The sequence below is a fragment of the Hordeum vulgare genome, chromosome 3H, assembly GCF_904849725.1.
Source record: "Hordeum vulgare subsp. vulgare chromosome 3H, MorexV3_pseudomolecules_assembly, whole genome shotgun sequence".
In the NCBI taxonomy this organism is placed as follows: Eukaryota; Viridiplantae; Streptophyta; class Magnoliopsida; order Poales; family Poaceae; genus Hordeum; species Hordeum vulgare.
Window position 1 is genome coordinate 318,879,894 of NC_058520.1, and position 13,526 is coordinate 318,893,419.

At 47.6% G+C, this 13,526-nt stretch overlaps 1 protein-coding gene and 1 pseudogene across 2 annotated transcripts; one reads left to right on the forward strand and one right to left on the reverse strand.

Annotated features, from left to right (window-relative positions):
- Positions 1-341: 341 nt before the first annotated feature.
- On the forward strand, positions 342-1,022 carry LOC123439907 (annotated as a pseudogene).
- A 6,540-nt stretch (positions 1,023-7,562) lies between these two features.
- On the reverse strand, positions 7,563-9,114 carry LOC123439908 (zinc finger Ran-binding domain-containing protein 2-like). 2 transcript variants are annotated; one of them, XM_045116528.1, is made up of 3 exons: positions 8,632-9,114; positions 8,091-8,164; positions 7,563-7,846 (listed from the first exon to the last, which is right to left on the reverse strand). In XM_045116528.1, exons 1-3 carry the CDS (start codon positions 8,958-8,960, stop codon positions 7,842-7,844), a joined length of 408 nt encoding a protein of 135 aa, XP_044972463.1. In that variant the 5' UTR covers positions 8,961-9,114; the 3' UTR covers positions 7,563-7,841. The 2 variants fall into 2 exon arrangements, with proteins under 2 accessions (XP_044972463.1, XP_044972464.1); XM_045116529.1 differs by lacking the exon at positions 7,563-7,846 and having other exon boundaries at positions 8,115-8,200; positions 8,632-9,107.
- Between the last annotated feature and the right edge of the window lie 4,412 nt (positions 9,115-13,526).

A 13,526-nucleotide genomic window follows, 5' to 3' on the forward strand; every position in this document is an offset into this window, starting at 1 on the left:
TTCTGATTGGCCCATGAGGATGTCACGCGGATCATGCATTAAGGACCGTTGGATGATCCCGGATCCAACGGGAGCCCTCTACTCTGTAGATGAAACCCTAGTTTTGTCCTCCTCGCATTTTTCATCCACCCCCCCCCCCCCCGCCTCCCTTCTTCCTCTCTTCTGCTTCCTCCCTTCCTCCCGAGCTCCTTCCTCTCCAGCTCCCCGATCCAATCCCTTCCCCACATCGGCGCCGCCACCCACCACCCCGCGTTGCTCCCTCATACCTCGTCGTGTTGTCATCGGTCATGGTGGGCGTCGCTCCCAGCCTCTCCCCTCCCACCACTTGACCGACCTGCCACATGAAGGAGGCGGTCCTAGAGGGCGGCAGTGCCTTCACTAGGGTGTTCGGTGCGTCGTGGTTTGAGCATGCCGCCACGGATCCTCGCTTCAACCGCGTCTTCAACGAGGCCATGGAGCAGCACTCCGTCATCATCGCCAAGAAGCTGCTCGAGCTGTACCATGGATTCGAGGGCATCGGCACCCTCGTGGACGTCGCCGGCGGCCTCGGCGCCGTCATCCACGCCATCACCACCAAGTACTCGGGCATCAAGGGGATCAACTTTGACCTGCCCCACATAATCTCGGACGCGCAGCCTTACCCTGGGGTGGAGCACGTCAGCGGCGACATGTTCGAGAGTGTGCCCTCTAGCGGCGACGCCATCCTCATCAAGTGGATCCTCAACTGCTTTAGCGACTAGGAATGTGCCAAGCTGCTCAAGAACTGTTACGACGCATTGCCCGACCATGGCAAGGTGATCAACGTGGAGTGCATCCTGCCGGCCAAGGCGCCCAAGCCCGACGCGACCATTAACAGCGCGCAGGGGTTGATCAGCATCGACGTCTGCCTGCTGGCCTACAGCCCGGGTGGCAAGGAAAGGTACCTCAGGGACTTGGAGAAACTGGCCAAGGCTGCTGGATTCACCGGCGTCAAGCCCACATACATCTACGCCAACCTTTGGGCTATCGAGTACACCAAGTAGCAGGTGATGCCGGGCCTGTGGAAGGGAAAACTAATTAATCAGTATCATTTAATTAATGGTGTACGCGCTGTCGTTGTTCCAGCAGCAGGTGATGCCGGGCCTGTGGAAGGACATCACCACCAAGATCCACCACAAGGTCTCCGAGAACTGGATCTCCACCATGCTCCGACGGTCACCAGGGCGATAAACAAATGATCATCGACAGAACCGCCGACTGGTACGTGGATTCGGTCTAGCTGTTTTGCAAGCCATGTTGTACACCGCGTGCCAACCACCTTCACATCTTGTCCTGATTATTCTCCCCATGAGATGGCAGATAAGAAAGATGCCCTCCATTTTCACATCTGTACAGCCGTGTCCTGCACTCCTGCAGCCTTGCAAATGAGTCAAATATTGAATCATGTCATCACCTTCACACGTTAGCCTGATGTTCGTGGTGCAGAGGGAGCCTGGAGGTCCCAAGGCTGGACTACGAGGCATCGGAGGATGCCCCGTTGATCGGGCTCGACGCGGTCGCCGGCGACCAGGCCTACGCCGAGTGCGCGAGCACCGCCGGCAGAAGTGCTGCCTGGTGCCGGTCGGTGACGGTGACGGTACACCCCTGACCGAGACTTTGAACCATAATGCAAGGTTCAGAACTTTGGTACGAATGGGCTTGAACTCTGTCTGAATTGTTCTTTGCCCGTGCAGTTCACTGTTGTGTTGCTGCTGAGGCATTTCATCGCCCTGGGACCGTCGGCGCCGCAAATCAGCAGCAGGTGATTTGGGGCTCGATCTCGTTATCCTAATTCCTCTTTATTGTAGGTTTGCCAATATTATTTATATATCCCTTCTTGTATTTCATGGTATGTGTACCTCCTCCTAAAGGATTATCGCATCGACAATTTTCTGCACATAGTATTAGATTCATACTGTAACGAGGAGATTGGATGTATGGCTATGTTATAGTATGTCCCTTTATTAATTGTACTATGTGTTAAAGTTTCGAGCATCAATCACATGAATATGCTAGATTCTGGTGAAAATCTACACAAGCAGCAATAAAAGTTTCGTCATTACCACCCGTATCTGTAATATATATGCATGATCTAGTTTTGCTCTAAACTTGTACAAAGTTTAGGCATTGCATTTTTTTTCATAATTAGTATTCATTAAATAAGTTTTGAAGTTTACTTAGTTAGTTACTCCGTTATTTGATATATTTTCGTGTCCATATTCGTGAAAGCAAAGTCAATTCCGAGTTCCTCAACATCAGCTATATCTTACTAGCCTCTAGTAGTAGAGCTAGAATCTCCATGGTGTTGCTTCATGTACCAATGGAATGCATATTTCTTCAGATTTGTTATTTGTGACATGGAATATATATGGGATTGATACATATAACATCAGTTTCATACTTTTTCTGATTAATAATTGGAAACATGGTCAATATTTTTTATTAATGAAGAGAAGAATTAATTCGGGGATTGATGCAGATATGTCTTGGTCTAGCACATATGACTTCCAGTTCGATGTAGACAATCAAAATATTTGGTCTTAGATTTCTCTTGCTTCCAATATATGGTTTAATATATTTTTATTTTTCTTTTAACTAATACAATCAGCGCCCAGTTTTCTTTTGCTTCAAATGGTCAAATGTTGACGTGATACAGTAGGATTAATTTCTTCTTTTGCTACCTGTAGGCTCTGATGCTTGGTTCTTGTTTTCCTGATGTAGAAAGAAGGAGACTAATGTTGATTCCTGCTATTAGTCTCACCATTGGCTCCCTTCAGTACAGTCTGGAGAAGGGAGCAGCAAAAGCTGAATTTACTGACAGTAAGTTTTCAATCAACATGCCCCCATTTGATAATAAACAGGTTTTGCTCTACTATGACACATATGCTTCGAAGCTTCAACGTATTAAGAATGTCTTTATAAACCTGTTGCCAAAATAAATAGGTTTTTCTCTACTATATATAGCTAACTGTTGCTAAAATGAGCTTTTCTTTAAAAGTTTATAAGTTTTCTAGTTTTCCATCCAGATGCTTTAGGTCTACTTATCCAAGAATGCATATTATATAGGGTTTTAGAGGCGATCTGTGATGAGGCATCGGATTTGTGAATGTTTTGTGGCTGTGATTTAGGTCTATTCGTTTGAAGGTTCTAGTGTTGGTATGTACAGCTTGTATCTATCCGGTTTGTTTGTACTGTCTGGACGCATACTTTGGTACGACGTACGTGTGCTGCAGAGTACCTTAACCAGTGAGAGTACCTTACTATATCATGTCCAATAATAATTACTATAGTATTTGATGATGCCTTCTTTTTTGAGTTATTCAAGTATGGGTCATTCAACTACATTTTCTGCCTACATACCGGTATATCTTACTTTAGATTAATCATTTCAGCTTCACAAAATTAATTAAGGCCAAAAGGGGTCAATTTTAGGACTCTTCATAATTTAGCTGTCATTTTTTGTATTGTTATTGTTCAGTCCATCTTTAGAGGTTACATCAGTGGTTGTTGGTTTAATTGGCTAGACTCAAACTTCTCTCATCTGAGTTTAGAAACGTTTGTCGCTTCAAGGTTTCCGCCATGGATTGCTTGTTTTTGTGCCTTGTTTCTATTCTTGATCTGTATCTTGTAGCTCTTACAAATATGGTTGTTTCTTCTACAGGACCTCCAGGCCTAAGAAAGTTGAAGTGCGAAGCCTTGAAGCCAATTGTGTGAAGCTCTACTTATCCAAGAATGTATATTATATATTGTAATAATAGACATATCTGCTTTGTAATAGATTGGAAAAATTGTAATATACTACCTTCGTGTTAATTTGATGAATTTCACATGTCCTTTCTGCTCTATTTGAAATATTCATATCGTATGCCATTTGAGAATGTGTGAAATGAAAACCTGACCAGAACTTCTTGACATATGGGACAAATTATGAGAAGAACATGACAAGTGGGACCTACACACAAAACTAAAATTCAAAAGCCCAAAACTGAAACTGGATCAAATGTATTTGGGCATTAAAAGGGCAGGGCCCAAATTATAATGAAACAAAAAAATTCGAAAAAAAATACTAAAGTGGTTGTAAATAGGCTAAGGCCCAAAAAGAAGCCCAATAAGAAAAAGCCCAAAAAAATAAAACCAGCCCATGTGATAAATTGAAATGGGTTGGGCTGATTTCAACTATGATGTCTTGATTTCGTCGTAACTTTGCCACGTAGGACTGGGTTATATTGTCAACGACGATTTAGGATCGTCGTAAAGGTTACGACGATCAAGGAATCGTCGTAGAAGTTACGACGATTTCGATCAAAACGTCGGTGCTGTTCATTTCTGACGCTCCGTTTTCGACGCTTGGTTTTTCGTTGTGAGATCGTCGTAAACTAAAAACCGTGACGATGTAGCGACGAAAATATAGCGTCGTGTATTGGCATATTCCTTGTAGTGGACCCGGTCCAGGCGCTGACGCTGCTGCTCGAGGCCACGCACGCGTCCAGCGGAGGCTCACGTAGGATGATCTGGCAGCTGTTCCCTTCTTCTTCGGCGTGCGGTGGTGGTTTGTGAGGCGGCTTACCCGGGTGCGTGCCGCGCCTGGGCTCGGTATGGTCGCCGCGTGCGGGAGGAGGCGACGGGGCTCCCTGAGCCTCCTCTCAATCACGGGACGGAGGGGGCGGAGCGAGCGTGAAGGAGCATGGGCCTCTCCGGCAGCGGGGACGAGCTCGATGATGCGTCCCAACCACGCGTCGTAGCCAGCGTGTGCCAGGCGGTAGCGAAGCAGCTCACGCGCCTTATGTGGCGCCACTTGCGCGTCCACCCGTTCAAGACGGCGTTGGAGGAGGAAGCCGTGGCGGTGCGGACCTCACGCTGCACGAAGGGGTGCACGGAGGAAGTTGGTTTCTCGCAGGTGGCGGGGTCAGTGGTTGTGGCCTCGGCGAAGTGACGTCGGGCACCCCGCCCCGCAGGCGCAGTCACGACAACCCGCCCATCTCTATGCTCAGCGCGCACATGGCGAGCGTCGTCCATAGGGTGTGTGAAGCCGGAGGCGAAACGGGAGCTGAAGAACGGCTTTGCACCACTATGTGGTGCACCAAATGTCGGAATCGGGGCCCCACAGACCAAGAAATGTTCAAACTCTCGGGTGTGCTCGCTCTCCTACCCTGTTCTACCTCACAATTTCACTACAACTCTCCGATGGCTCGAGCTAAGGAAAGTGAACAAGTACACACGAGCAGTTTACCCAGGTTCGGGCCACCTTGCGGTGTAAAACCCTACTCCTGCTTGTTTCGATTGCTTGAGGTGGAAGACGAGTACAAAGGTGGGTTCTTGCCCTAACGGAGACGGTGGGACTACCTGCTACACAGTTCAGGCCTATCTTTTATACTGGCCTTGGTCCTCTTCCCCCCCCCCCCCCCCCCCCCAAAAAACACACTTGGCGAGAAGTGTCGCCACAACGGCCATTTCGAAAGGATACAGGACTGCGGCCTGTCCTCACAAAGGTGGTCTTCGCGTGCAAAAGCCCTTCACCATGATGCGCCGATGGGCTCGGAGGTGACCTCTGTCCTGCCGAGCCCTCAGCCTTGGACCTCTTCCACCGATCAGGAAACCTTTGGGGGTTGCTTTCGGTACCCGCGGGCTGCCTCGGCTTCCTTAACACCAAAGGGGAAAGTTCCTTTGTCCGTGCCTGCTAGCACTGACCCTTGTGCCTTGCAGCATGCCTCACTTCACCCACGTGAGGACGTTGGATCATAAGACCCAGGCAGGCCACCGTTCGTAATCCCGTCCCACGGGGGCGACGTCGGGAGGCAGCTTCTTGATGCGGGCCTTAGGGGCAACGGCCTCGAGGGGAACCCAGCCGGTCCACGGCAACCTTCAATGATCAGCACCTCGCGAGGGTCGGACTCCTGAGCCTTGGCCGGGAGCATTCCCGGGACTACAGCACGCACCGTGCCCTGGGCCGCAGGCAGGCGGCCTTAGATACCCTGGTCCTAGAGCCCCAACACTGGCTTGTAAGTCAACTCGAGGTTGGCTTCGTTCCCAAATTTGGATCTGTATTTTTCTTTTCTTTTCTGTTGCATGGCTCCTCAAGAGAAAATTCCAAAAAGAATCTAGAAATCAAAATAGCTGATGTGATGTTTTGCTGGATCAGGTTGCAGATAGAGCAAATGAAGACATCGTGGAATCTAAACTGCACCGAAGCAGCACCCTAGCTTTTCGTTTTACAGATAATGAATTAAGAAGTGAATATCACAATGTTCAGGTTTTGCATCCTCATTACAAACGGTGCAGTTCCTCCATAATCTGGTGAAACACCATGCTACCGCTGCACCATTTCAAAGTCTGCGATGTATTCATCCATTCCGGAGAACGTTGAATTCATATTTCATTGCTATTTGGATGCCGGAGCATGTAACAACGGTATCGTCAGTGATGATGCTACCATTTGACCTGGTTAGCTCTGTGGTCCTGCCAGTGTTATTCCATCGAATCTGATTATTGTTGTGGAGGAGTTCTGTAAAAAGGTGCGCATGATGAGTGAGCAAATGGTTCAGGCTGTTTGCAGGCCCTGCACAATTCAAGAGACAATATGAAACACACACACACACACACAATCTGCTTCGCTTTACTCAGGGTATGCAAGTCACCACTACCAAGGACAAGAGGTCAAAGACCAGCAAACCAAAACCTGTGCAGGCAAACACTAAGCAATAGAGAATACCATGGCATATATTCTGATCCTTGGTGACCCCCCTTCCTCTCGCTCTCTCGCCCCCACACACTTCTGAAGATGTGCTCACACACAGGCACACCGTCCATGATGTTATAGCTGTAAACATGTTTTACAGCGTGCAACTTCGACCATTACTTTACATATATAAACATGTTAGTGAAAAACTAATTAACTACTCATTGTACTTGTAAACTCATGGAAGAAAGATCCTGACAAATCTTTACTTTTTGCATATAGTAATATATTTTCACATATGATCAATTTCAATGTGTTTTCGAATTACACCCATTTGTCCACTAACATACCAAGCTATTAATTTCCTTTTCCTCTTCTATTCTACTATTATTAGTGCATGCAGCAGTGTGTCCACATGTATGTATGTATGTATGTATATATACACACACACACACATACATATGTAGTCTATGAGTATGTATGTGGTGCTGGCGTGGCATTTGAGACTGAAGTGGTAATAATCCTGTGCATCTCGATCGTCTCGCTTTTTCGAGTAAAGCAGGGCCATGATTGCATGAGGAATCTCTCTATCTCGCGCGCGCGGCGGCTAAAGGTTTTCGAAGAAACATTCGCTTGTGGCTGAGCGAATTCGCTGTCGCCTCTGTGCTCCCTGGCTGCATTCCCGCTTTGCATATGCCGTAAGCAATGAGCAGGCACAAGCAAGGCATCTATATATGGATAGATATTGGCGACTGGAACTGCATGCAGCAACAGTCTACTGATTAGGAATAATTAATCTCACCGATCAACATATGCGGAGGCATGCATGCAGCACAGGAGCTCACTCAAAAGTTGGTGCACAGATGAAGCTTAACTGAAATTTTCTCTTTCATGTATCCAATTATTTCTTCTACTGAAAAAGGAAAAATCGGATATTGGTCCGGAGCCAAACACACGCGCACAGTACACGTTTGTGGCACTTATCTCCCTTTTCTGACCGGCGTTTTACCGCTCGTCCACATGACTAACTCTCGGTTGGCCAAGGTTTTTCTATAGGAGAAAAAAAGGAAAAATCCTTGAGGGCTCGTGATTGTTCTTTTCTCCAATAATGCTTCCGTTTTTCAATTTTCTTTCCAAGCCTGTCTTCTTAACCTGCAAAGAAAGTAAATAAAAGAATTGGATTAAACGAGATCACATAGGGCAGTACACCAGTTTGTCACTCTCAGGTGTGTATATATATATATATGTATGTGTGTGTGTGTGTGCGCGTGTGTGTGTGTGCGCGCGCGCGCGCCATCATCGCAAAAAGAAAAGGTGTCAGTATGTGCCCTCGTCGCAAAAAGAAAAAGTCTAAATGTGCCGTGGGATGTATTGAAGTCACACGAGATGAGCTTACCATAGTATGATTTGGGCGCATTGCAGCGGAAGCACTCGGTTCTGTTGGCATAGTTTTGCACGTTACAATCCAGTCTGCATCGTCAAAACACGTCGTTAGCACGCACGTACCTAGAACAATACATACGACTATTCGTTAGTGTAAACTACTCCCACACTAATTAAACAGCATTCGTACAAAGTATAGGTGTTTTTTCTCTCTAGTTCATGTCAGTGTGAATTAATCACTACTCCCTTCGTTTTAAAATATAAGACATTTTAGAGATTACATTAGGAGACTACATACGTAGCAAAATGAATGAATCTACATTTTAAAAATATCTATGTGCATCTGTATATAGTTCATAGTGTCATATCTAAAAGGTCTTATATTTAGGAACCGACGGAGTATTTAATTTCGCTAAGCTGACGGCTGCTCCATGCATAGCATGCATGCATGCATGCAGATCTGCAGCTAGCTGCATTCCTTGGAAAGCTTAATCTAGCTAGGTAGTGGAGTGAATCATAACCGATTAGTGTAGGAGGTTGATAGACAGACTAACCTCGGGCAGATCCAGTCGCCAGCCTTCCAGCCTGTCTGTCCGGAGGCGTTGAACCCCCAGTTCTGCGCCACGACGGCGGAGTCTGTCTTTGCGGCGCCGCACTTGAAGCAGCTGGCGCGATTGGCGTAGTTGTTGACGCCGCAGCAGCCGCAGTACCAATCGCCGGGCTTGACTTCCCAGCTCCCGCTCATGGCCGCGTAATCCGCCCGCTCAGCACCCAGCTTTGCCTCGCCGCACCGCTGGCAAGCGTCGCGTTTGCAGAAGTTGAGGTACTGGCACGACCTGCAACTCCAGTCACCCGGCTTCCTGCTCATCATCACCTTCTCCATCGCTATTAATCAGAAATGAATCCTTGTATCTTTGTATCTATCAAACGAGTCAATCTAGCTAGCAATCTAATCTAACGAGAAGGTGATCAGATGTTGAGAGGAATTAAGCTACCCCTTGTAGCTCAGCTTGTGTTGTGTTGTGTTCGATGGCTGGGTTGGTTCGGAGATGGGAGTTGTACCGGTCTTTTATATACGGTTTGGTGCTGCACAGAAAGCACAGGGAGGAGAGGGGAGTAGAGCTGGCTAGCGTAGGCCAGTTAGTTGGGGCCCAAGTAAAGCCGGACGGAAAGGATGCATTATTGTTTCTTCTTGCTCCATGCAACCCTAGTGAGTGTGCGCGCTCTGCTCCCTAGCTGTCTATCTGGTTCATGCATCATGCATTCCCCCTTTTTTTCAGTTCTCGCAGCAACCGGGGAATCTCCACGATTGATGGGCCTCTCCATGCAATACAAGCTAGTGATCACTGTGCTGTGTGAGTGGGGAGTTCCCGCCTCCTCCGGTCTCCAGCTTCATCAGGCAATCTCTCGGGTTCGCTTTCGTTAGTTTTATTCTTGTGTGCTACTTAGTTTTAATTGTTTTGCTTGCTAAAAGGCCAAATACCACATATTACACAAAAAGGCTTTCGCCCCGCTTTACAAATAAAACAACCAACATCGATCATCCTGTACAAACGGACGCCATCATAACACACGCACACACCCAGGACGGGATACATAGGACGCCATCATAACACACGCACACACCCAGGACGGGATACATAGGCGCTGAGCGTGGCAACACTACCCCTAGCACTGCAATAACAATCGGAGTTCTCAACCGTGAACACGTCATCGCGAAGAGATGAAGCCGCATGTGACGAACCGCTTGCTCCAAGAAGGCACCTTTAGAAAGGTTACGACACTAGAATATCGCCGTCGCCCGACCCAAGGATCAGAGTTTTCCCTGGAGTAACACGACGAGTAATGAGAGCCGCGACGACGCCTTCAAAAAGAGAGCGTGCCACGCCGTCGTCGGCCCGTCCGAAGATGGATCAGGTTTTCATCCCGTCCAACACTCACCACCGGACGCCACACCCCGGCGACCACGCCGCCCACACGGCGATGGGCACCGGACAACACCTAGTCATGTGCTCTGCCCATGAGCACCGCGGCACCACCATCAGGGCCGCCGCCCCGACAACCCAGACCTGGACACCACCTCACCCGAGAGCCACTGCTACCCCACCACAGGTATGAGCGAAAAGGACCCGCCTTTCACACGCCTGGGCGGTCTGCGACATGGCGCTATCGACCGGTCCTGTTGTCGGGCACGAGACGAGACTGGTCCTGTTGCCGGGCACGAAACGAGGTCGGTCTGCTGCCGGCGTGAGACGAGCGATGAACCCTTACAAAAACTGAAACAAACATTCAAATTTTGGGGTGGTAAAGATTTCTTCATCCTAGATCCACCGACATCGCGCCGTGAACATAACTCTTGGCAACCTCTAAATCTCCGTTTCATTGGGACAATTTTTTTAAACCTAGAATCTTGTAGAAGCACCATTGAGGAGTCGTCAATGTAAAGGAGAAAACCTCAAAACCTTAATATGTGTAGCAAATCACTGCCCGAAGAACCAAAGAAGTCCTGTAGAAACACAAATATCACATACTCCCCAACAGGCCGAGAATGGCCAACCTTCGTAGTTGGTCAAGCTATTAAACGTTTAGTATTCACCCATAATTAAGTATTTAGATCCTTAGCTGAAATAAGTATTAGTATAAAGGAACGCAAAAAATATATGTAGATCTTTAGGAGGGTGCATATATGAGAGTATTGTGCACAATCAAGATCTAACATTATTTCATAAATATATTTAGGCCTGGATGACAATGGTTGCACGAGATTGAGGTGACGGTGTGGGTCTCTCTTGTAATGTAATCCAGTACTATTTCAACCGAGAGTGTGCCAAACAAAGAAACACGTCAAAGGTATCCTTCTAATCCAGTTCAAATGCTCCTTTATAAACATTAACACTAAATAAAATATCAGATTATTATTTTTTGGCAACAAACTTTGCTTAGTTATCTTCCTTCGTGCATGTTTTAGAGCCTGTTTGAAACCATAATTGGTTATAATAATCTGTATTATAAAGATAGATTATATAATCGGGTCATTAATAAAAAATGAGGCTTTCGGCCGAAGCCTAAATCACTTTAGCCTCGAGTCCAAGTAAAACCGAGACCAATGCCAGACATTAGTCCCGGTTCGAGCTGCCAGGGCCTCGCGGGGTAATACTCTCGGTTTGGTTCGATGCATTAGTCCCTGTTCGTGCCAAAAATCGGGACTAAAAATCCAACGACTGACACATGGCGTACCGCGGAGCATTAGTCCCGGTTCTGGCCACCAACCGGGACCAAAGAGATGCATATATATACCCGCACCCTGCCCACCCTCTCCTCTGTTTTTTGGCCTAGCAGTGTGCATGCCATGCTCTTGTTGCCACCCTTCTATGCATGCACATGAGGTGTTCGATGAAATGCCCGAGCCACACTTAAGCTTTCTCCTCTCCAAGCTCGACCTCCGAGCTCCATTTTCCTTAATATTTGTCTAGGTTTGACGGTGCACCAACTACACAAGTGTTCTAAAAGGTTAGCTACTTCATCTTGTCATCTCTCACGGCTAGTGTAGCTCAATTCAAATGCTCTAGAAGTACAGTGGTTTGTGGGTTTTAGTGTAGGAGTTGTTGGGGAACGTCGCATGGGAAACAAAAATTTTCCTACGCGCACGAAGACCTATCATGGTGATCTCCATCTACGAGAGGGGATGAGTGATCTACGTACCCTTGTAGATCGTACAGCAGAAGCGATTAGAGATCGCGGTTGATGTAGTGGAACGTCCTCACGTCCCTCGATCCGCCCCGCGAACAATCCCGCGATCAGTCCCACGATCTAGTACCGAACGGACGGCACCTCCGCGTTCAGCACACGTACAGCTCGACGATGATCTCGGCCTTCTTGATCCAGCAAGAGAGACGGAGAGGTAGAAGAGTTCTCCGGCAGCGTGACGGCGCTCCGGAGGTTGGTGATGATCTCGTCTCAGCAGGGCTCCGCCCGAGCTCCGCAGAAACGCGATCTAGAGGAAAAACTATGGAGGTATGTGGTCGGGCAGCCGTGAGAAAGTCGTCTCAAATCTGCCCTAAAAGCCCCATATATATAGGAGGAGGGAGGGGGACCTTGCCTTGGGGTCCAAGGGAACCCCAAGGGGTCGGCCGAGCCAGGGGGGAGGACTCTCCCCCCCCCAAACCGAGTCCTACTTGGTTTGGTGGGAGGGAGTCCTTCCCCTTTCCCACCTCTCTTTTTTTTTCCTTTCCTTTGATATTTTCTCTTCCTTGGCGCATAGGATTTGGTGGGCTGTCTCACCAGCCCACTAAGGGCTGGTGTGACCCCACAAATACCTATGGGCTTCCCCGGAGTGGGTTGCCCCCCTCCGGTGAACTCCCGGAACCCATTCGTCATTCCCGGCACATTCCCGGTAACTCCGAAAACCTTCCGGTAATCAAATGAGGTCATCCTATATATCAATCTTCGTTTCCGGACCATTCCGGAAACCCTCGTGACGTCCGTGATCTCATCCGGGACTCCGAACAACATTCGGTAACCAACCATATAACTCAAATACGCATAAAACAACGTCGAACCTTAAGTGTGCAGACCCTGCGGGTTCGAGAACTATGTAGACATGACCCGAGAGACTCCTCGGTCAATATCCAATAGCGGGACCTGGATGCCCATATTGGATCCTACATATTCTACGAAGATCTTATCGTTTGAACCTCAGTGCCAAGGATTCGTATAATCCCGTATGTCATTCCCTTTGTCCTTCGGTATGTTACTTGCCCGAGATTCGATCGTCAGTATCCGCATACCTCTTTCAATCTCCTTTACCGGCAAGTCTCTTTACTCGTTCCGTAATACAAGATCCCGCAACTTACACTAAGTTACATTGCTTGCAAGGCTTGTGTGTGATGTTGTATTACCGAGTGGGCCCCGAGATACCTCTCCGTCATACGGAGTGACAAATCCCAGTCTTGATCCATACTAACTCAACTAACACCTTCGGAGATACCTGTAGAGCATCTTTATAGTCACCCAGTTACGTTGCGACGTTTGATACACACAAAGCATTCCTCCGGTGTCAGTGAGTTATATGATCTCATGGTCATAGGAATAAATACTTGACACGCAGAAAACAGTAGCAACAAAATGACACGATCAACATGCTACGTCTATGAGTTTGGGTCTAGTCCATCACGTGATTCTCCCAATGACGTGATCCAGTTATCAAGCAACAACACTTTGTTCATAATCAGAAGACACTAACTATCATTGATCAACTGGCTAGCCAACTAGAGGCATGCTAGGGATGGTGTTTCGTCTATGTATCCACACATGTAAATGAGTCTTCATTCAATACAATTATAGCATGGATAATAAACTATTATCTTGATACAGGAATTATAATAATAACTATACATTTATTATTGCCTCTAGGGCATAATTCCAACAGTCTCCCACTTGCACTAGAGTC

Coding starts and splice junctions, on each gene's coding strand:
- LOC123439908 (XM_045116528.1), bottom strand. CDS start 8,960: ATGGAGAAGGTGATGATGAGCAGGAAGCCGGGTGACTGGAGTTGCAGG. Junction 8,165..8,631: donor GGCGACTGGATCTGCCCGAG/GTTAGTCTGTCT, acceptor TTGACGATGCAG/ACTGGATTGTAACGTGCAAA.